At 41.2% G+C, this 24074-nt stretch overlaps 2 protein-coding genes across 3 annotated transcripts in view; one reads left to right on the top strand and one right to left on the bottom strand.

Moving 5' to 3' along the window:
* LOC124430882 overlaps positions 1 to 3477 on the bottom strand; it is a 57919-nt gene extending 54442 nt beyond the window's left edge. The window contains exons 1-2 of the mRNA XM_046978079.1: positions 3357 to 3477; positions 2342 to 2804 (exon numbers count right to left, since the gene is read on the bottom strand). Coding sequence (XP_046834035.1) covers positions 2342 to 2741 — 400 coding nt within the window. The 5' untranslated portion in view covers positions 2742 to 2804; positions 3357 to 3477. The remainder of the gene's footprint in view (positions 1 to 2341; positions 2805 to 3356) is intronic.
* Positions 1 to 24074, top strand: part of LOC124430889 (autophagy-related protein 16-1) — a 339078-nt gene that overhangs the window by 188913 nt on the left and 126091 nt on the right. The gene's annotated exons all lie outside the window — the stretch shown is intronic.

Raw genomic sequence — 24074 nt, 5'->3', positions numbered from 1 at the left:
CCCTTCTCTCCGTCCCCATAGATTCGTTTAACGATCTCTTTACGCTGGCTAGCGTCGATTTTACAAATGTTTTTGTTCCCTACGCGTTAGTCCAAATTGTTTTTTTCGATTTACCCAGAACGCAAATGTTGTTCCACCGAAACGATACGTGTACATTCACGCTCTTCCGAATTCTTTTATTTTAACACACTGCGATGGGCATTATTCGCGTTGTCGATAACAGGAACGTTAACGCTAACGAATTGTCGAGTGCATGAAACCACTACATTTATTGCTACCATCGAAGCGCATTAATGTTTTACTCTTTCGTTTTAACGAATGCCGTAGTATAATCTTGGAATTGTGAAATCTGCGTACTCGTTCGTTTTAATGGATATCACTGAGATTTAATCTTTTTCTGTAAACTTTATATAAGTCTTAGCCAAAGTAGATAGTGAAGATTAAAAATCAAAGATATGCTATCTTAAGCAAAGGGTCGTAATGGAATGAACGAAGAATTACGGAACGAGTCGATGAATATTGCAGATGAGAAGTGCATTAACGATTACCAAGATTCAAAGCTTTCTCCGTTCGATATTCATTGGATAAAAAGAATTAACTTGGAATCAGTGTCGCGTTAAAAAGATTTGCATCGATCCCTTCGACCTTTTAATATAATTCCGATCGCATTTTATTCAAGATCCATACGAGTTTGTTACAAGAAATTGATCATTTGATTTTTCATTTTTTTTTTTTTTTTTTTTTTTACACAAGAGATCGTAGATGTTCTCTTTTGAATGTAATAAAATCGATAGAAACGTTTACTAGAAAAATTAAGTAGGTATAAACGAGTACTCCTTATTTTTCATTGAAAGGAATTCAAACGTTTCAATGATGAAAGGAGACTATTCGCTGAACGATAGAAAAAATAGAAAGACAGAGAGAGAGAGAGAGAGAGAGAGAGAGAGAGAGAGAGAGCAAAATGAACATTGACTCGTTATCGCCCGATATCGGGGAGATAATGTTTCCATTCATATAATGTGAAATTTTGCTCTTCGAATCAACGATAATTATTCTATACTGTTAAAACATAGTGGTCCACTTTTAATAATATTTTTATTCATTATATCAATTATAATGAAATTATTTTATTATCTTTTATACTTTTTATCGAATAAAATGACCAATCTTGTGCGAGTATTGGCATTAAGTCCATTCTTCAAAAATTATTAAAATTTGACCTAGACATGTTCTTAAAAAATGCCATTAAGCATTATAATTAATTAATAATGAGTTTCACAAAAGTGTCGGGAAGACAGTTAACAGAGATAGAATATTTTAGCGATGGGTATTTGATCAAGAAATTATAAATTGAATTTGATAAAACGATAAAGAAACGAAATATTATTCGTAAGACCTCGCGGTTATTTACATAAGCTAACGCTCACTGTAAGAGCATAAGACGGTCGTTATTATTCTTCTCGCGTATCTTGGAACGCGCGACGATGTCTGACACGCGTCGGTCTCTTTCCACTTAGAGCCATGAACCGCTGTCTCCGCGGTACGTTTGCATTGCTAAGCATCTTGATTCTCATTCAATGGAAAAAAAGAAAAAATGAAGGAGTCACGAAAGCCGTTTAAAAACATTCTCACCGCCTACACGCCACCGTCCACTTTGGTTCTATGCTTTTCATGATCTTTAAACGGATTTTAATCTCTATAGATAGATTGTTACTTTATAAAACCTAATTAATCGTATGAAATTTTTATCTAATTAGTTTTATCTCGTTTTAAGCATTTTAATAAAGTTTCCCTATTAATAAACGTCCGCGAGATTTTTTTTTTAAATAATTGAAAGAGCTGATCAACGATCAATCGTTGATCGAATATGTCTACGAAATGGACATTTCCTTACAATCCTTTCTATTTAGATTATAGCTATTGATGATCGTACCATTCTGGTATTTCTTTTAACGACTTCTACTGTGGAATCATTAAGCGTTACGAAGGAAAATGACCTTATACATCCCGAAATACGACTTCTCCGTTCAGCAATTCCACGCAGGAATACTTAAGTAGCTCGTAGAATATTCGTAGCTATGCATATATACATACAACGTCGATGTCGTTTTCGTCGTCGTCGTCGTCGTCGTCGTCGTAACGTAAAGAAAGAAAGAGGACAAGTTCGTAACGGAAGAAGTCGAATCGACGAGTCTCTTCGAATAGTCGACGTTTCTCTACCTTCCCAGTTCCCCCTCATGTCCCTTTTTTCTTTATTCCCTTACTCCTCCTACGTCCCTTTAACCCGTTACGGTGCTCTTCTCGACGAACCGTTTCCCGGTCGATAACGATTCAATCTTACCTGGATTGCTGTCGGCGTTAGAGCTGAATAGAACGCAAAGACCGGTCTCGTAGTTGACCGCCTGGCAAGAATCGTTCGCTTGACAGGTTTCGAGACAGTCGGTGAGCATCAACGTGCCCGGTATGGACTCGAGCATGTTCGTGGGCGCGGTGTATACATAGCCGGTAATCAGCTCGAAGCCGACCATCTCTGGATCGCATTCGTCGGCACCGGCTGACGGCCCGGTGTAATCCGGCCCTGAGACGCTAGTGGGTACCGATGCCGAGGGCGGTGGATCGGCCGCGTGAGCAGTTTCTACTGCCTCGGCCACGTGTACCACGTGCCCGGACCGAATGCTTGCTTGTAAAAGGAGTAGCAAACCGAGCACTTGTCGATGAAAGCACTGTCTTCGATTCGTCATTTTGATCGGGATATGATCTATCTTCTTCTTCGAGTTTTCTTTTTTTATTGTCGATTACGTAATCTGAAAAAGAAAAACAAAACGAAAAGGATTTAATCTGAGATTTTCTTTCTATTTTAAAAGGTATGAGAGAAATATATAGATATATATATAAAGATGGTGTATGTATATATATACATATATATATATATATATATATATATATATATATATATATATATATACAAATAAAGAAAGAGAGAAACGTGTCTTTCCGTAAAATCAAAGCAGGTCGAAGTCGCTCGCGCGGATCGAGTAGAACGAGAAGAGGACGTAGAAAAACATGTCGAGGGAGAACTTGATCCGCGAGTTTATGCGCCGTAATCGACGTCCATCCGCCATCGGCGCGTACCGAGTGCGTGCTAGGATGATCGCGTGAACGTCGTCGACCTCGTTCCACCGGAACGCCTTTGATGAAATATACCGATTTAATTTCGCGAGTTGTTCTTTATAAACGATCATCATCACGCGTCAACGCAAACTTTTTTTTTGACTTATTCTCCAACATTTTTCTGAGAAACATAAGCAAAAAGATAAAATGAAAATAAATGAAAGAAAAAGAAGGAAAGATCGTACCTACGTAATCGTTTTTCGTTCGTAACGAAGGAGCACACCCGCACACTGGAAATTCTCTAGGTTTGTATAAGTATATGTGTATACATATATTCTCCTTTGTAGCTCGCTACGATCGCGATCGGCGTGTCTCACAGGCGGAAACTAAATTCCACGTTGAAGTGTTTTCTCACGAGAAGAAGAAGAAGAAGAAGAAGAAGAAGATGCAGAGGAGGAGGAGGAGGAGGAGGAGGAAGAGGAGGTCGTATAACACGTTGGAAGGAGAATGTGCGCGCTGGCGCTCGCGCGATTACACACAATGGAGAAACGGTAAAACGCGCACACTGCGAATGCTGGAGCGCGATGGTAACAACAGAAGTAGTAATGTTGGTAGTAGTAGTAATAGTATTAGGTAACAGCAACAGCAGCAGCAAGAGCAGTAGCAACGGCAACAGCAGCAGGGAAATAACAACAGCAACAACGGCGACGAAGACGACGTTAAAAATAAAAAAAATATGTAGAAAGGGGACAACGCGTTCTGTTCTGATATGGGACAGCTACCAACGTAGTTGGCAGTAGCCAGCCAGGAACGCAAAGAGTATTTATTTATCGCGTACGCGTGTCCAACCACTTCGAAATCGGTTGACTTGCGGCCCGACACGAGGGTCGACGATTTGCAATGGTAATGTACGTTCTCCGCGAGACGTTGCAGCTTCCTTGCCGGGGTACAAGAAGCAAGCTACGGGTGAACTACGAGCGAGCTACGAGCAAGAGGGTATAACGATGTCGACCGGCTGGCGGCTCTTAGGCACACTGCGTGTCGGATACACCTGGCCGTGTTCGCTCGGGCTCCTCTTCCTCCTCGAGCGGACTGAAGACGTCTGTTGGGTCTTGCGCGCGCGCGCGCGCGTTCACGCGGTTACGGGGGAAGGGGGATTGGGGCCTCCGGAGGGATCCGGTGGGGTCCACTGGGGCCCGGAGGGGGTCCGGACGAGCTCTCGGGAGGGTATCGAAGGGGCCCGAGTACTCCAGCCGCCACTACCTAAGGAGGACAGAACGGTACGCACAATTCGATCGCGACACCATTCGAAACATCGTGTTCCTCTTTCCTTCTTTTTCCCTCCTTTCTCTTGTCTCTCCTTCCCCCTCTTTCTCTCTCTCTCTCTCTCTCTTTCTCTCTCTCCCTCTCTCTCGATACTTCTCCTACCGTCCCTCTTCTGTCTCCCTCTACTCTCATTCGTCGATCACGAAACTTGCGTGTCGTCGCTCATTGTCGAATTCCTCTTTCCTTCTTTGTATCTCTCACTTTGGCACGATCATCGGACTAAATTTTATCTAACGGGAACATTAATGAAAAGACCGTCTCACCCAACCTCAAAACCTCTTTTTCTTTTTTTTCTTTTTCTTGACTTCGCTCGCGCTTTTTCTCTGCTCGCATTCTTTTCTTCTTCTTCTTCTTCTTCTTCTTTTTCTTTTTCGTCTGTCTCTTATGTTTCCTCATCTTCGATCTATCTTTCATTTTTCCGCTTTTACTTCCATGTATGCTTCTTTCTATCACTTACGTGGATCGAAGGAGTATTTGAGAAACGGTATTTTCGTCGACCGTTGTCGCATTGTAAAGCTGCGATCACCATAAAGATATTCGTGTCGATTTTATGCGTGGGCGTTTCGAGTTCTCTGAACTCCAATGCTTCTCATAGATTTGACCTCGGCAAAGATATCTAACTGTTCAACTTTGATCGTTCACCGATTTCCTGATACTACGTCCGTCTGTTCGACTGAATTTGGATAGACGTGTGATAAGTATTGTACTACCGGTAGTATATTAATAATAACGACAATTATCGCGTTAATGATCTTTTTTATGTACCACAGATTAAACGTACTTAGGTGTACAAAGTAGAAACATCATTAAAGAAGCTATGTAGCTTCGAACCGGCCTCGCAGTAAGAGTAATAATAATGATTATTATCGCTCGAGCTTTATTGTACGTAGAAGCAAAACGACATGGATATTCGCTCGGTCAAAAGGCCCCTTTACAATCGTAATTAATAATCACTGGCAATCGGCTTTGTACGGAATAACAAATGACTTCAACGTCAAGCAATTTTTCATATTCCGTCTGAGAGACCATCGCATATCGTAGTCATAGGTACTGCATAATTCGGCACATTCCTCTAAGCGCTTCGAGCTAAGCGCTGCTCTCTCTACTAATATCTCTCTCTCTCTCTTTTCCTCTCTCTCTCTCTCTGTCTCTCTCTCTCTATCTATCTATCTATCTATCTTTCTCCTTTTCACTTCCTCCCTCCCACCTCCCTCTTTCCTAACTCGACCACAATGCGGCGGAAGTTCGACCGTTCGTTTTGGAGAGCACCGTTGCACCGAATCGGCTGCGAAATTAATTTATTTCGCGGAACCCCGGAACGTTAGCTCGTTAAGGACTTTGGAATACGCTTAATCCTGTGAGCAACGCGAAATAGTTCGACGTACTCTTTGCACCTCTAGGAAGAGAGAGAGAGAGAGTGAGAGAGAGAGAGAGAGAAAGAGAGAGAGAGAGAGAGGACGATTTGGATAAAAGCAATTCCTTCTCGTTGTAGTTACCAACGATAATGTTCGCACTTGGAATGGGAAAACAAAACATATTACAACTGTCCTATGAAAATGAGAGAGAAAAAAACAAAAGCTTGAAATACTATTATTATAATAATTATCTTCTCAATCTGTTTCTTCCACGAGGCAAGGAGAATAAAGTATATACGGCGTATCTAGGCGTTAATGATCTCTACCGGAGTGTCGATAATTACAACTTCAACTTCTCTTCAGCGTAACTGGTTCGAAGATGTGAAGTTTTAAAAGGGAGGAAACGAAGGCGAAGCTTCGAGGAAAACAGAGGGAAATGGGAAAGAAGGCAAAGAGAACAAAATGTCCAATGCACGTGTGAACATTGCGACCCAGCGTTAGAAGAAGCATCAGTGTCTTTGGATATGGTCTTAGTCGATTCATGCGCGACTGCCGCCGCCGCCACCGCCACCGTCACCGCCGCCGACGCCGCTGCCATCGCTGCCGCCACTGTTGCTTCGAGAGACTCTCGTACCGTGGAAAAAGAGAAAGAGAGATAGATAGATAGATAGAGAGAGAGAGAGAGAGAGAGAGAGAGAGAGACAGAGATAGAGAGACAGAGACACGAAGCTCGTTGAACGGAGAAGGAAGAAGAAGAAAGGAGAAGAGGAGGGGAGAAGGCAGAAGAAAAAGGTCGGGAAGCGAGAGTGGGAGATCGAGTGTGAAAAGGAAAGAGAGAGAAAGAGGAAGAATGGAGGATGAGTAGAAAGAAAGAGAGAGAAAGAGAAAAAGAAAGAAAGAGAGAGAGAGAGAGAGAGAAAGAGAGAAAGAGAGAAAGAGAGAAAGAGGTAGGGCGAACGGAACTCGTACCAGGTGCCTACGCCATCGCGTCACCGCGGCTCTCTCGAAGTAACGGTTTCTGGATGTCCCATCGGGTTCAATCGCGATCTCGAGCCATGGAATTTCGCCGGAAAACGATCGTTTCAACGACGGGAGGAGGTTCGAGAGGACGATGAAGGCGGCGTCGAAGAGGTTCGATTTACGACCGACCGCTATCCATTCGCCCTTGAACGTCCGTTCGACCCAATGTCCTGCTCTCGACCTGTTCCCTTAGGATTATTCGTACAAAAGAGAAAGAAAAAGAGATACGTATCCCTTCGGACTTTTACTCGTACGGCTTCATAATAAAGATGGTAATAGAGGCAACGAATCCAATCGACGTTCTGATCTTTCTCTTTTTCTTTCTCTCTCTCTCTCTCTCTCTCTCTCTTTCTTTCTCTCTCATTCTCACTCTTTCTCCCTCTCTTTCTCTCACTCTCACTCTCACTCTTTCTCTCTCTCTCTCTCTCTCTCTCTCTCTTTATCTTTCTCTTTCTACTTGTTCATTTTACGAGGACTGCTATCGTTACTGAACTTCAATCGAGTTTTTACGCCCATTTAGAACCTTCTTCTTTTTCGTCTTCTCTTGAATGCCTTCCTATATCTCGTCCTTGTCATAGACAAAACGCAACTGCGATCCTGTTCGTTAGTGGTTTCAAGGTATATAGTGTAGTACTACGAAGAAGAACTGGGAACTCGTTAGCTTACGTGCCTTTCGGAATCACTGAAAATTTTACGGCATTTAACGAACGCGTTTGTCGATTATTATTATACGTAGGAAGACATAAGAAACCGAGAACGGAAGCGGATGGGAAGATATTTCTCTCGTGTGGGCTCACTCATTTCCAATGTAAAATGAAACGGGAATGCTTATCGTTCTCAGTCTGTCTATCTGTCTGCCTCTCTCTCTTCTTCTCTCTTTCTCTCTTTTCCTTTCTTTTTTTTCCGTGCCATTGAACTTTCGTCTCGACGAAAATATATATATATATATATATATATATATATATATATATATATATATGTATGTATATATTTCTCAAAACTCCTCTGCCTACGGGTCGTAAAGTTTCGTTCGATTACGTGACATGAGTGATATATAGAATGACGTTATCTAAGTTTGATGCGGTTTGGCCCTAAGGATCGCGTTGCTACGCGCGCTAATCAAAATATTCTATACTCTTTGACCCGCTTGTGCGTGTTACCACCTGTATAAGGTGATCACTGACGTACGTACGAGCCGCCGAGGTAAAACATTAACGGACGCGCGACTTATCACATAACGGCGTAAGGCTGTTCTCGATACTGGTATTCGGTCAAGCGGATTCTCAAAGTTATGCAGAAGGTTATAAGAGTGCATTCGTGTGCCTTGCTCGTGTAGATTCCATCGGAGTTTCTACAACACTCCTCCTCCTCCTCCTCCTCCTTCCCTTTCCCCTCCCCTTCCCGATATATTTCTCTCTTTTTCCCTCTCTTTCTTCCTCTGCTCGCTCCTCTGCTTGCTCCTTCAAATTTATGGATGCAACCCGCATCGTAAAGTCACTTCGAGTGATTTAATTCGTACCACTTTATCGCGCCGGCAGTCTCTTAAGGTAATCCTAAAGTCTCTAAACTCCTTTGCGGATTCTCCCGTATCGCGAAACGAAATATCCCATGTTTTCCGTATCGTCTACCGTACGTTGGAAAGTAAGCGGTATACTCGATAAGAGTTTTTTTTTTCTCAGGAAGCCATAATTCGTCTCCCGAGTCGATTCGTAGGAAGATGTTAAGAGAATCTTCGTTTTAAAATTGATATCGAGAGTGAAGTATTAGGACCGCGTAGAATTGCGAAGTAATTTTTCATCGTTTTTTTTTTTTTTTATTTATCTACCTGTTTACTCTTCTTTTATTGTCGTCGTTTTTAAAACAATAAAGAGACAAAAAGAGCGAGAGAGAAAGAGAGAGAGAGAAAGAGTAGAAAGAGAAAGAAAGAGAGTGAAAGAGAAACGCGAAAATATAGAACGGGAGCTTTTAAGCGGTCGCGAACAGATCGTCTCTTGATCGCGAGTCTCGCTAGAATCGAGTCGATGGAAGCCTCCATTAATGGTACGTTCCATGCGGGTTCGACGCGCCGTGTGTCGAGCAGGAAAATGCGAGGAGTCGGATAACCAGGAAACTGGTTTATGCGTGTCTGAGTTCCTCGCCTTTAAGTGGTTACTCACTACCATCTACAGCCGACACATAGACGAACTATTACATACTTCGCTAGAGTGAAATAAACCGAATGAGAGAGAATACGAGAATTATTACTACTGTGTACTTCAACTTCAACTTCAACTTTTTCTTTATCTTTATCTTTATCTTTATCTTTATCTTCAACTTCAATTTCAACTGTCAAGTGAACTACAAGCCACTACTACTGATACTATTACTAGGTTTTCTACTACTGTTACTACTATTGCTAACTCACTAGATACCGCGGAAGTCGGCTTTACACGATCTTGAACAGAAAGCTCACCCTAGTGATTGTTGAATCCAAAGAGAGAGAGGGAGAGAGAGAGAGAGAGAGAAAGAGAAAGAGAGAGAGAGAGAGAGAAAGAGAAAGAGAGAGAGAGAGAGAGAGAGAGAGAGAGCTCGATCAGGTCCGAGGATTTTGGAGAAGAGAATGGAGATTCTGGAATTCGTTGTTCAGAACTCTATGCTCTGGGATTACGAAGTCCATATCCGAACGGAGGTATTGTACATCAACGAGTCTAAAGTTGGTGCGAGATGCTGCCGAAGGAATCTCTAAACGTAACATCTACTCTCCTCTCTCTGTTTGTCTCTCTCTCTCTCTGTCTCTTTCTGTTTGTCTCTCTCTCTCTCTCTTTCCCTCTCTTTCATTGTAGAGCTTTCGCTTCGACATGTCTGTTCTCGCGAACAAACTGTCGCGACTAGTGATGGATCTCTGGACAAGAGGAGCATACGGTGGCAGACCGAATAAGGGGTGAAAGGGTTGAATTAGGGGTGTGAGTAACGCCAAAGTAATGTGGTAATTAAACTTTGGTCGCATTATGCGAGCTTCTGTCTCTCTATCTCTTTCTCTCTCTCTCTCTCTCTCTCTCTCTCTCTCTCTCTCTCTCTCTCTCTCTCTTTGTCTCTCTCCCCCCTTCTTCCTCCCGTTTCTACAGCACTGTCGTCGAAAGATTGATGATGAACCAACGTAGTAGATACGCGTTTCCTCTATCCATTCAATCTCTCTCTCTCTCTCTCTCCCTCTCTTTCTCTCTCTCTCTTTCTTCCTTCTCTCTACCTCTTTCGCTTTCAGTACGTTTCGTTTTAGAATTACACCCCTCTTTCTGTCCTCGCTCGTCCTTTCTCTGCTTCGACCTTCACCACTTCTCTTTCCATCGCTTCTCCCTTTCCACGAATAAACCAATGGACCTTATCGCGACATAGCAGGAAAGACGGCGTGTTGCTATTCGTGCGTTCACCCGCGATAAAAGATCTTGCTGTGAAGAGGGAGCAACATTACGATTCACAGCCATTTTCTATATCGCTTCGGACTTTGCTCCGGGAGGCGGATTATTTGCATAGGTTTTCTGACCCCCCAAGGGTCCTCTGCCTCTTCTTCATTTTTCCTACAATCCTTCATCTCTCTCGTTCTCTCGGTGCTTCTGGCGCAGAACTCAATTCGATATCTGGATCATGTTGTAGTCACTACCGCGGAATAACTCTCTCTATCGCGCTCTCGATACCGTGCGTGTATTTATGGTGGATGTGTGTGTGTATGTGGGTGTGCATGTACATGTGTTATATACGCACGAACTTGCGCCCCTCTAGGCGTTTATTTAAGCGGATTTATATTGACGAGAGACAAAGATATATATATATATATATATATATATATATATATATATATATATATATACATACAAAGTACAAGTAACACCTGTTCTTCTTGTGGATTTCGTGCTCCTGATGTCGAGAGTGATCCATGTTATGAGATCTCTTGCTTTAATGACTGGGAAGAAACGCTCGAGTTTCGAAGAAACCGTTTCACTGGCCTCTTCTTCTTCTTTTTCTTCTTCGTCTTCTTCTTTCTTGCCTCCTTTGTGAACCGTGAATCTATTCACGCTCAGCTTGTTTGATGCTGTGCGTTTCAAACAAGAGGGAAGAAAATTATAATGCGTAGTAAGGATCTCACTCTCTCTCTTTCTCTCTCTCTCTCTCTCTCATTCTTTTTCCCTCTCTTTTTCTTTCTTCCTCTTTCTTTCCCTTTCCTTCTTTTTATTTCTTTATCTTTCTCGTGGTATAAGAGAGAAGCGTTCACGCAAGGTCGTGGGACACCTGTGGGTTTGCCTGGCGTAATGGCATCGCTTTCTGATTGTCATTACCGTTGTCTTTTACCACCTTCGCCGCATGCACGTACACCACTAACCATGTTCGCTAGATCAGCGGAACCTTCTCTGACTAAAACGGCTGCTGTGGTACTTTAACGTTCCTTTATATCTTTCTTTTCTTAAACTATGGAGGGTGGAAGGAGTGGTATGAAAATGAAGGTCTCTTGAAGTGGTATGTTCATCGTAAAATCTTTCTCTGGACATTGAAAATTAGACCTTTCTTGCGCGTAAAATCACCTAATGCCGCTATTAAAAGGCAAATTGTCTTATGTTGATTCCAGTTCGACGTTGTTAAAAGGGACATAAGGGACGTTCATCGCTTTTCTCGTGTCTCCTTACTCGTGTCTTCCCTACGATGTAGCTTCTAGCAAAAAGGATAATTAACTTGAGCTAGTCGTGGGAGCGACTACGTAACGGTAAGAAAAGTCGTGCGAGGGACAAGCGACGGTTTAAGAGAAGAAGGGGAAAACGATTAACCCGTTCACGATCAATAATCACCGCATGCTCTAGATAGATAGATAGATAGATAGATAGAGAGAGAGAGAGAGAGAGAGAGAGAAACACAGGGATGTTTCAGCGAGTTAGTAAATCTCGTGACCGTCAACGACGACGACTTTCCCAATCGTACCAAATTCACTACGTAAGTTCACTACGCTCGATTTACCAAAACCGTTCAGTCCGTTCCTCTTTTTCGTTAAGCTATGTCGAGGAAATTTTGTCGGAGGATGGAAACCATTTCGTCTCTTTCTCTCTTTACCTCTTTTCCATTTCTCTGAAATCGCTCGAAAGACTCTTTGAAAACTTTTCCTCGACTCGTCTCTCAGAACGAGAGTAACAGTTTCGAGCCATAGAGAAACCCATTTCTCTCGGATCGTTATATCTATGCTCGGACGCTCAGTCTCCCGTTAAATCCGACATTAATTAATTCGATTTTCTCAAATGAAAAGTAAAGAGCCCGGCAAGTCCGAAGACATGCAAGCGAACAAGCTCTCGCGCAACGATGTTCCAATACGACGCGATAAATGAGACGCGAAATGACGCACGCGATGGCCGCGCAACGAATTGCTTCGCCGCTAATGCCTGAATAATGTACGAGCGTGAAGAGAATAACCGTTGGCATCGTTAACGTATTACGTAAACCTTCCATGCAACAATGCGTATGAACACGAGCGTACGCGTAAATTCCAACGGTGCGATAGACACGAGCCATCCTCGGCACGCATTACGCCTGTTTGCTGTCCGACGAATTACGGGCATCCTCTACTTAACGCGTCAACGCCGTCATTAAAACGAATCCCATCGTCACATCGTCACGATCGTTTAACGATCTCTTACAAAATATTACCCTATAAAACGATTTTGATTTTCCATTTCTTTTTCTATTGTGTTAGTTATATCAAAGAAAATACGTAGTTATTGAATAACGTACATACGCACATACATATATATATACATACATACATCCATCCATCCATCCATCCATCCATCCTACCTACCTACCTCCCTTTTTCCGACTTTTCACGTTATTCCATTCGCCGTTCCTTTTACCGTCTATCTCGCTAAATTCTTCACTCATATCCAGTCACTCAATTTTACACGATAGGCACGAGAGGAATTTCTCCCTTTGACATGGCCCTCTGCACTTTGCGAAGTCGCTCTTTCACCAACGAGCTAGCAAAGTCCTCCTCCTTCTATTTCTCCTCTTCCTCGTCTTTACCATCAACCGTCGATGGCGAACCTTAGAGCGAGAAAGGAACTTCGGCATTCGCGATTTAAATATCTTCGTAAAATTTCGGACGAACGCTTCAACGACGATTCGAGGAAATAAACCGTACCTTTTCCAAGAACCCATCTTCATCCTCTAAACTACTCTTTAAAATGAATCCTACAGAATTCTCATTTCCTTTGACACGTCCTGTTAGCGTTCTCACTAGTTCTGCGAGAACTAATCCGTTCGACTTTCCGGACGGCGTGTCGCGCTAGGAATGTAAGATTTTCAGATGACTTCCGTCCCACTCTCTTTCCTCATCTGCTTCCTTGTGTGAGAGGAAAAGCAGTGACTGTGTAATCGATTAAACGCGACCGCGTTTCTTTCGCGTGGTAAAGAAAGACATGTTTCTTTTCTCGTTTTCTTCTCTCTTTCTCTCTCTCTCTCTCTCTCCCACTCTCTCTCTCTCTCTTTGTTACAAAGAAAACTTATGAAAAGATTCATTCTCTTAACTTTCGGACGGTGCAAAGTTGAAAACACAGCGGAATAACTTCGCGTTCAGAGAGCATGAATATTTCTCGTTATCCTGGCGCATCTTCCTCTCATTCGTAATTGGATACACGCGCGCGCGAGCGCACCTTGTATTTTTGCTTGACTTCCTTCGCCAAACTAACGAGACGGGGCGCCGTTTCTCCGATATTGGCCTCGATGCTAAGGATTCACCACCCTTCCTCTTCTACCATAGATGCTGTGTGTTCGTTTTCCTACGATTTGCTTGCTTGCACGCTTACTTGTGCGCGCGCGCGCGAGTGCTCTCCTATATTGGCTACCGATGGGGTTGTTCGGGATTGTAATCAATGAAATTGCAGAATTGAAAGTTGGCTCGTGATCCCGTCGATTGACCTCGGCCAAAAACGGGACGCATTTCGGTAATACTCGCTCATCCAATTTACAAATATAAATATTTCATTGAAGAAGTGAATGAAATCGAGAGTAAAAATGTCAGACGATGCTTCGTCACCGAGCATAATGTTAAATTGTTCCGTTACTTCTCTCTCTCTCTCTCTCTCTCTCTCTCTCTCTCTTTTCATACATCGTCATAAAAATTTCTAAATAGTATTTCGACCGTTCTCGTAATCGACTTGACAAGTTTAATGATAAACGAGAGCGCATTTCCTTTCTCGAAAATATATGATTTTACGACCGCAAAGACGACGAGTATCTGTCCGATAGTATGTATCGTTTCCTTTCCGCACGTTTAATTACTCTCCGTGAAAAAGGGAAATATACGAGTGTAGAAAGATAAAAGAGCAAATAGAAGTCTTTTGCATAAACTATTAACGGTCCGTTAAAGTGTAGCTCCTTCGAGCAAGACGCAATATCCGATGGAGAGGAAGAACGTTGGTTTACCGAGATAATCCATCGCGAAATCATATCTCTCTCTCTCTCTCTCTCTCTCTCTCTTTCTCTATTTCTCTTTTTCTCTCTTTCTCGCTCGTACTTTCAGTATGCGAGTTTACAAACGCGTTGCGGTTCCTTCTAGCGGGTGGTAGAGAGCGAGAAACGGCATCGGCGGCAACATACTGCAAAAGCCTCCCTCTCATCATTGCTCATAATAATTATTTTCCCATATGCGCGCACGGCTAGCTTGTAACGAACGTACTCGCAGTAGCTAGCGGCCACTGTCCACAATGATTTATAACAATTCCAACTACGAGCCTCATTCAAGTTTCTCTCGCCATTTGCCGCCTCTCTATCTGTCTAACTATCCATCCATTCGACCTTCTCTCGTTTTCTCTTTCTCTTTATCTCTCTCTCTCTCTCTCTCATTCACTCTCTCGTTATGCTCTTGGTCTTTGCTCTTTACCTTCTTGTTTCGCTCCGTCGGTAGTCTTGGTCAAGGTGATTCTCGAGAGTCATCCACCCTGACGCACCGCTACACGAGTTCTCCTTCCCTCCTCCTACGCCAGCTCGACTCGATATTACGCGGATTACTCTCCTTAGTTCCTCCTTCCTCGACCCGCGGGCTAGCCGCGAAGATGTTTGTTTTGACGTAAGGCCCAATGCCTAAAGGCGACGTCCTTCTCCGGTACGGAAGAGGTTCATCGTGCCTCAGGCTTCGAACGTTATTACGATGTTTCTTCTCCTTCTTTTGTCTTCTCTTCGCTTTCGCGATGCCGACACGGAAAAGAGTAAGAGAAAGAAAGAAAGAGAGAGAGAGAGAGAGAGAAAGAAAGAAAATAAAGTAGAGCGGACTAACTTTTTATTAAAGAATGAATACAGAACGAAGATAGTGGAGAGAGTAATTATCCTCGTGTAATGATATTGTGGAGATATAAATGGGAATGAAAGAGGCTGAGTAACAACGCGCAAATGTACATTCTTATCCTTTAGCTCGAAAGGATATTAAGATCGAAGATCTTACCTTAAGATCACGCCGCGATTAATAGTTACCTCCGTTACCTTCCGCGAACAAGAGCAAGCAAGTGAGAGAGAGAGAGAGAGAGAGAGAGAGAGAAAGAGAGAGAGGAGAGAGTCGAATGTCACGCGATCCTATGCTTGTAACTGTAGAATTTTCAACGCGTTCCCGTAGGATCGTAGCAGGAGAAATATCTATATCCGTGCCGTTGACACAGCTTTGGAGTCGCATTGCAGACCGTTAACACGCGATTGATGTAATATAAGCAAGATATATATATATATATATATATATATATATATATATATATGCGTTGAACTTTTGTAAAATTCTCACTAGGCGCGTGAATACGCGTGATCTTAGAAAAGATGAATCCAACTCTATTATGGGAACTCAACGAACTTTGCTTTTCGCTGTAGGATAAATAAATCGAATAAAGAAGTCGGTAAGGTCAAAGCACCATCGTCGTCGCTCGTATCCGATTCACGAAAAATTATATCGCGTTTGCTGAACCGTAAAAGCAACGCTTCGAGAAACGAGAGAAAGGGGAAAGAAAATGAGGTGGATGATAAGAGGGTGAGTGGAGAAGGAAAGAAGATATAGAATTTGCGGTGATCCACTTTACGAGAGCCCCTGATTAAACGTGCAAGAGATGCGCCGGTGCTGCTACTAGGTACTTACAAGAGCGCCGCGGTATTCGAGGCACGTTTCCTCGACACTTTAACGTCGTAGCGCCGACATTTTTATCGCCTTTAGCGTCTCCGGCACGCCGCCTTTCTTCGTTCCAACCCTCTTCTTCCCAGAGCCACCACCATCGCTTACTTTTCCTCCTCCTTTTATCTCTCTTTTCCTCTTTCTATCTCCCTCCCTTCCTCTCTCTCTCTCTCTCTCTCTCTCTCTCTCTTTTTCTATCTTTTTCTCCCACTGTCCCTCTTCCATCCACCTCTTTTTTTCCCGTCAAGCGTAATCCCTTATCGTAATTAAAATTTCATCTACGAACGCGCGGGAGATCGCTTTAATGCTAACAGATGGGATAACGTCCAGTACGCAGTTTCTACGAGATTTGTCGCCGTGAAGATTCTCATTGAAAATCCTTAATCGCCTGTCGCCTACCTCTCTTCATCTTTATCTCCATTTCTCTTTCACTCTTTCTTCTTATCTCAATTTTATTCAAAAGAGAGAGAGAAAGAGAGAGAGAGAGAGAGAGAGAGAGAGAGAGAGAGAAAAGTTATTCTTACAAAAGGGATATATTACGGGAAGCCGAAAGTTCGTTAGATTAACTCTTGCGGCATCTTTTACACGTTGATAAATTAATAGATTTTACAAGATGCTCGGAGCAATCCTGAGTGCGTGCTTCTTTCGATTTTACGTGCTGCGAGTACGTTAACCTTCGCGACTCGGTTCACGACAGGACCAACGTCTCCGTCGAGGGAGGATTCATCGAAGGCGATTAAAACTCGACAAGCGCTCGTCGATCATCGTTCGTACCTCCGAACGATCTTACCGGTATGCGGACGCGATTAGTCGTATCATCCGATCGTATAGGGTTAAGTGTTTCTCAGTTAAGAATGCGTCTTCGTTTGCCTCGCGTTTGCTTCCCTTCGACGCTTCCGCCCTCCCTTTCTCTTGCTCCTTTTCTAATCTTTCTCTTTCTCTTCTTCATTAAGATTACTAGCCACGACCACTCTACACCGTGTCGTTACTCGAGCCATAACGATCGGTCAACGAGGCACCGTTGAGTATTAGTCATCCTTGAGTACTTAGTAGCTCCGCAAGAATACGCATAGAAATATATATATATATTCTTCATTAGAGATGCTCCGGTGTAAGCGGTCAGTTAATTACGTCGACGTATATAATGGCGCCGAAAGATCGATTCTAGTGTTAAGAGAGGAAGCGTTTCAACGATATTTTATATTCCAACGAATGAAGATAAAATTCCTACAAGTGTCCGCCGATAGGTAGAATCGATTAAATTCACTTTTTCGACTTCGTTAACGCTCTTGGGAAAGTTTACAAACGCCTATAGTTTATTTGGATGATCGTAACTTGGAAATTAATCGTCTTGTGGGTTAACAAGAAAAAGAAAGAGAGAGAGAGAGAGAGAGAGGAAGAAGGAGAGAGAAAACCCTTCGATATTATCGACATTACCCCCTTTTCAACGATCGAGCTCAGGATATCGAGCAGATTGCGATAAGTATTTCTAGCTCGTCTTTTCGAGAGGACGGGCTAGTTTTCTTTAAGTTGCTTTTGAATAAGGAATTTCAAAGAAACGGGATTCACGTTCGAAGAGGAAGAGGCTCATTTTAATTCGATAACGAACACACGTCGGTGAGTACGCGCGCACGAGTACGCGCATACGTAAGGACGAACTGGGAGGAATAATTCTCGAATAAAACATCGATACCATTCGGTTTACCGTTAAAGATAACAAGAACCTTCCGTATCTGCGTTAGCGTACGGCTTAAACGAGCGTGCGAACTCGGCAAAACACGCACGGCGCTATGGCACGTAGAGAGGCGTGTAGTACGTAGTTTCGCAAAGAGAAACTGAAAATGCGTATTGCTAGGAGACGATGCTCGGACTCGACTCGATGGTGGTATAACTTCAATGCGAAAATATAATTTCCGTTCTGAGAAACTCGCTGGGATCTGTCTCTATTACTCTCGTGCTCGCGAAGTAACATCGAACGAACGAGCAAACGCGTTAGCTCTCTCAGCCTCTCGACAAGTATACTTCGCGAGCACGAGAGCGTTTCCACGCTGCCCAGAAGCTTATTACTTACGGGCGTCCATATGCATATCCATTTAAATTACCACTTCATTGGCTCACCGACCTTTATTGTATCGCGGAAATTATTACTTTAATGACGACGAAACCGGCTTTGACTGTATGCTGACGACGATATATTCTGTTTCTTTCTCTTCATTTCTCTCTCTCTCTCTCTCTCTCTCTCCCTCTCTTTCTCTTTCTCTCTCTCTCTCTATTTTAATATCCTTTCTCATCGAGCTGGTTTCATGCATCATCGTTACGTTTTCGTTTTATGAGATTTTGTGAAACGATTTCACCTTAAAATAATTTCGTAAAGGGCATCACTATGTTTATGAGGTTTTGCAAAGCCATCATATAGTTGTCGCCATTGCGATGGTATGAAATACCTGTTCCGTCCATGTTTAAAATTGTTTTTTATTCTTTGTTTTCTTTCTTTCTTTTCTTCTCTTTTTTTTTTCTTTTTCTTTTTTAATGTCCTCGCTCAACTCTAAGGAAATACGGATTACAAGGAGCTCGATCTAAAACGGACCAATCGGCTTGTACATTTATACGAGAGCTTTCTTCTTCTCCGTCTGTCTTGTTTAACGAGGAAAACACGAGGATCTCTTTTACTGCCGTTTCACGATACCTCAAACGACGCGTTATGCCAAATATAGACGATCTTTTTAATTGGTTCTCAGCCTTACTGAGAATATGAGAGATAGAGAAAAGAGATCGATTCCCCCACCATTCTCCGTAGAATTCTGCGGTAACTTTGTTGCCGCTCCCGCGGCATGCGCGGCTCTCACGGGAATTATTAATTTAACGACGGTGAATCTGGTCGACTTCCTTATTGCGAATGACCAAGGTGGTTTCAAGCTACAACCGGCAATCTTGTTCTCTTCCTTCCACCCTTCTTCCCTTACGTTTGCGCTCAGAAAGATGTGCGCGATAACGTTTGAATATCTTTTATAACTCTCTGCTCCGCTAATATTATTTATACCCAAGTATCTAATTCTCCTTTTACATAAATTAAAGATGATTAGATATTAACTACTAATTATTTGCCTAAAACTGGACGTAATAAATCTTTATCTATCTATTTATCTATATATGCTAATTTCTTAGAAAATATTCTTTCTGTATGAACGTTTTCCGAAGGCTCGCGACTCCGCATGTTTTTATCTTGCAAAAAACATTATTGGACTATCTTTTCCTTCTTCTTCTTTTTTTTCTTTTTTTTTAATTTTTTCTTTTGCTTTTCTTCATCTTCTTCTTTTTCTTTTTCTTCGTGGAAATCGTACCGATCATAAAACTTATCTCGTGTGATCGTAAAACTTATCTCTAATGACACTTCGTATTTTCCTGCATTCGCATGATGCCGTTGCCACCGTTTTTCCGGCAACGGGAATGGTATGCGTATATGCATTATGGAATTACAAAATCGTCCTTGTCGAGGTTCGTTACATTGGCGTAGTTCATTGCCTTTATATATAAGTGAATATTGTGCCACGTGCGGAATACGTTCCGCGCATTGCAGCGAAGGAGAAAGCCATGGAACTAGCTTTACTCGTTTTCTCACAAAACACAAATGATATTCCGATGCTTTTATAAGAATCAACTATCTTTATGTTATATAATTTCCGTGATCGGCAAATGATAATATCGCTAGTGGCATTTGCTGCGAAAATAACGTAAAGCACCAGTAGTAACGTACATATGCACTTACGTAGTTATTATGATGATGCTCTTACATAATGGTACGGAAATGAACGAAAGCATTTGCGTTATTTTAACTTCCCCTATAAATAAAATATTCCGTATGAGATGGCCCTTGCGAATGAGATAATTCGATCTCATATTTTGTAAATATAATCCGATTTAAAGATATTTTTAATAATAGAACTGAGAATTATTAACGCAACTATTGAATAATAATCTTCGTTTGTTTTCAATTAAGAAATTAGATTTTTTTCTATTAGGGTTATGGCTTTTTTCTACTTAGGTCAACGATTCTAAATCGTAGATCGTTTTATCCACATGATCAGTTCGGGTTTAGTTTTATCTTCTGCACATATATATTTTTCTGCTTTGGATATCGATTAATATCACAATGTATTAAAGTTTAAAAAAAAAATAAGTCATCACTCTCCGACTTACATATTTATACTGTCATATTTAATTTGTCATATTTATACTATTACATTAATATTGTTTTATTGTTATATTGTTTTATTTAGTTATATTATTTTCTGAACATTCTACGATTTTCTTCCACGTTGCATCACAAAAAAACGATCTTTCCTGGAAGGGTCTTTAACCTTGTAACTCACACTTTATAGTCTTTATACCGGTCGATTCTCGATGTGTTTGTATTTCGAGGAGAATGAAAAAGAAAGCAGGCAAGCGGCCAAACTCTCCCGGGCCGACCTCCGGAATTTTCAATCTGGTATTTCACGAGAAAAAAAAGAACTCTGTTACGGCTTTATATATTCTTTTTCCAGCTCTGCTCTTCGTGATCTTCGCGTGACCATTCTTTATCGTAAAAATGTAGAAAGAAAGAATTATACCGAACACGATTGAGTCCTCTTGGTGAGATATATATATATATATATATATATATATATATATATATATATAGTAAAATACACACAGAGATATAGATGATGAAAACTACTAAGCGAAAAGAATGTCTTTATCTTAGCATGACAATGCCTCGAACTCATCTCTAATGAGTTACACGAGGAGAATAACAGACGGAGGAAACTACTACAGGTGGAAAAGGATTTGAAAGTTCTATAAGATAAAAAGATTCTCTCTCTCTCTCTCTCTTTCTCTCTCTGTCTTTCTCTCTCTCTTTCTCTCTCTGAGCTTCTACATTTCCATAAAACAATACCGTGAATATTAATCAGTCTTTTTTGCTCGCTTATCCGTGACCAACATCGACAATGACAACGACAAAGATTTCGTTTCTATTCTCCGTTCAACTAGGTTGTTCTCACAACGAACGAGAACATTAATGGTTCGGACTTAGGTCAGTAGATTTTCAACTATTTCATCGTTTTCCAAGATAACTATAATGAAGGACCTACAATTTTCCGTCGAAAACGAACGTATTCCATTTAATAGAAAAATGGGACTTCCTTTTCAATGGTTGGTTTTCAATTAACAAGTCGGTTAAATGTTTAAATCTCTTTCACAGTGCTTGAAAAATCCTACCAAATTTAATGCTTGTCCTAATAGAGAGACTGTAGATTTCCACATGTACATTCTTATTTCTAGTCCTTTTCGACTATGTTTATTTATACTAAATGCTTCCTGTTTTCGACTAATTTTTGCTTACGGTACTCTTCTTTAAATAAACACCGTCGCTCATCCGTTCTTCGCTTCTTTCTCTCTTCCTTCTCTTTCTCTCTTTCTTTCTTTCTCTTTCTCTTTCTCTTTTTCTTTCTCTTCTTCTCTTATTTACTAACGCGCACACTTTTTTGCTATCTCTTAAAACATCCTCTTCTTTTTCTATCTTTCTTCTAGCGCATTTCGCTTCCAAACACTCGCGGCCTCTTCTCCCGGTAATTACACCGAAATTGAACTTTGTTTGCTAATGGAAGAAACTAACGAACGCAAGGGTACTTTTATCCACGAATATTTCGCTTTGGAATAACGCGTTCGCGTTCAGTTCGAGTTAATTGCTGCAGAAACGGTGGCTGAAGCTACAAGAGAGAACGTGAAAAAAGAACATTTTATTTCGTTCGAATAAAGATAAACTATATCCTTTTTGACGGTCCAAGTGGATGCGCTTGGTAAAAGAAAGAAAGAAAGAAAAAAAAAGAAAAAGGAAAAAAAAGAGAAAGAAAAAGAAAAAAAGACACTCCCCTTTATAAAGAAACGCATGAAGATTTTTTAAACGACGTTGAAGAGATCGTTAACTCTCCGACCCGAAAATATTGTTTTTCTTTGAGAACAAGTTTCACGAATCGATATAAACGAATGAAACTCATGAATTGTTGTATGAAATATTTTATAAGATATCTTACATTATCCGATAGGAATTAAATCTATAATTATTTACCGGATTGTTATGAGCCATACGTTACGATGTGTAACTAACGTCTGGCTATTTGAATACAGCTGGCAAGAGAAAGGGTGCGGGAGATGAGGGATACTGGTGGCAAGGGTTGGAGAGAATCTGGGAAGCAAAGCCAACGCAAATTAATATTCCCGTAGGCACCTCAAAATCCCGGATGTCGACCTTCGCGCTTGCCACGCCCCGCGAGGCAATATCGCGGCCGTGTATTTTGCAATTACGCGTAAATACGGTTACACAAGATTAGAGAGTGAATTAGCGCATTCAATTAACGTTTACTACCGCGTGTAGTTCTCGTTTTCTCTCTCTCTCTCTCTCTCTCTCTCTCTCTCTCTCTCTTTATACGTTACCTCGCATAGCATCTATTTCATGGTATTTCTCGTAGCGACCTAATCGCATCACACGTACTAACACGATTCGGTGTAAGACTTGGGTAACGCAAGAATGGAAGGGAAGTCGTAGACCGAGATATAGAATCTCTCTCCCACATCTCTTATCTTTAAGACCTCCAGCAATATCGAGCGTACGTGCATACCGTTTAAATGACGATAAGAAATTCGAAATAATATCAATAGGAATTAATGAGTTTTTATTTTATTCATTTCCCATTTGAAATTTCAAGTTTATAACTAACTACGTTATGTATATTTTCTCTGTATTTTCCGTCGTCCATAGCAAATCGAAAGTGTCAGTTTGGTTAAAAAGAAAAAGTAAAGAAAGAAAAAAAGATAAAAAAGAAAAAAAAAGTACAAATAGATACGCACTCGAAATTGTTCGCGTTCCAACGACAACCTTTCGCCAGATAATTTTTATTATATCGCGTGAGTCACATGTTTCAACTTTGGCATCCATTTAACGAAAGAGATTAGGTGGATTTCGAAGTAAATACAGTGATAACTAGTGCAGAGAATGAAAATTCCCAAATTATATGGTATGTTCGTGAAATATGATACAAATTCGGATATAATATTTCGTTGATCCTCTAATTAGCTAAGTTAATACGGGAAGGTATCTATGTACGGGGATATTTCATTCTCGCGGTTTTTCCGTCAGACGTAATATATCGAGAAAGCGAACACGGATTCGCGTTGCCTCTCGAGAATTATCTCGACTTTAGATATCACGTTACGCTCACCTTACGAGCGAATAATTTTACGTATAACTTGCCCGTCGAACGAAATGGTCCTTTCTCCCACGAGACACGATTGGACAAATTCTTCTACTTTTCTAACAGATATTACATTTTTTTCTTACGATATAAACGATAATAGAAATATAATTAAACGATAATCATTATCCTCATTGAAATTGAAAACTTTGATGAAACTTGTGATTGAAAAATTGATCATAAATCATTATAAGTACACGACTGACTTCTAATTCATTTCTTTTTTTTTTTTTTTTTTTTTTTTTTAATTAGTTATATCATTATTACGATATGTACGAATATAAAAGTTCGCTCGATTTTTATTATTTTTATTTGCTAAATGTCCCGAGTAACAACGTTCGTTTTGTCACGCTAACGAAATATTTGAAAGTATAAGTATTTCGTTGAAATACTGTTATAAATTTCAATAAACTTTCCGAAGAAATTTGTGTTCACGTTGATTTCGAGAAAGTAACACATTAGTTTAGGAAACGGCTGAGATTTCCCAGGAACGGTACGTACGCCTACAACAACGATGGTTTAATCGAGTCGAGGTAATCTAATTCCAACTTTAGAGGTACCACCACCATCACCAGCATGGTGGTAAGGCACGTTGGGAAGGAACGAAACCACCGAGAACGCTTCCCTTCTAAACCTATTTCTTTCCCGCTGTCTGTCTATCTCTCTCTTTCTCTTTCTTCCTCTTTCTCCCTCTTTCTTTCTCTCTCTCTCTCTCTCTCTTTCTCTTTCTTTCTTCATCGTTATCCTTTTTTCAGTTCTTTCGTTGCCATCCTCGCTTTTCTCGCTCGTCGGAATAAAATTAAACTCGGTCTAAAG

This window comes from Vespa crabro, chromosome 1 (genome assembly GCF_910589235.1).
Source record: "Vespa crabro chromosome 1, iyVesCrab1.2, whole genome shotgun sequence".
In the NCBI taxonomy this organism is placed as follows: domain Eukaryota; kingdom Metazoa; phylum Arthropoda; class Insecta; order Hymenoptera; family Vespidae; genus Vespa; species Vespa crabro.
Note: the sequence above shows the minus strand (reverse complement) of the source record. Positions and strands in the feature narration are given on the sequence as shown.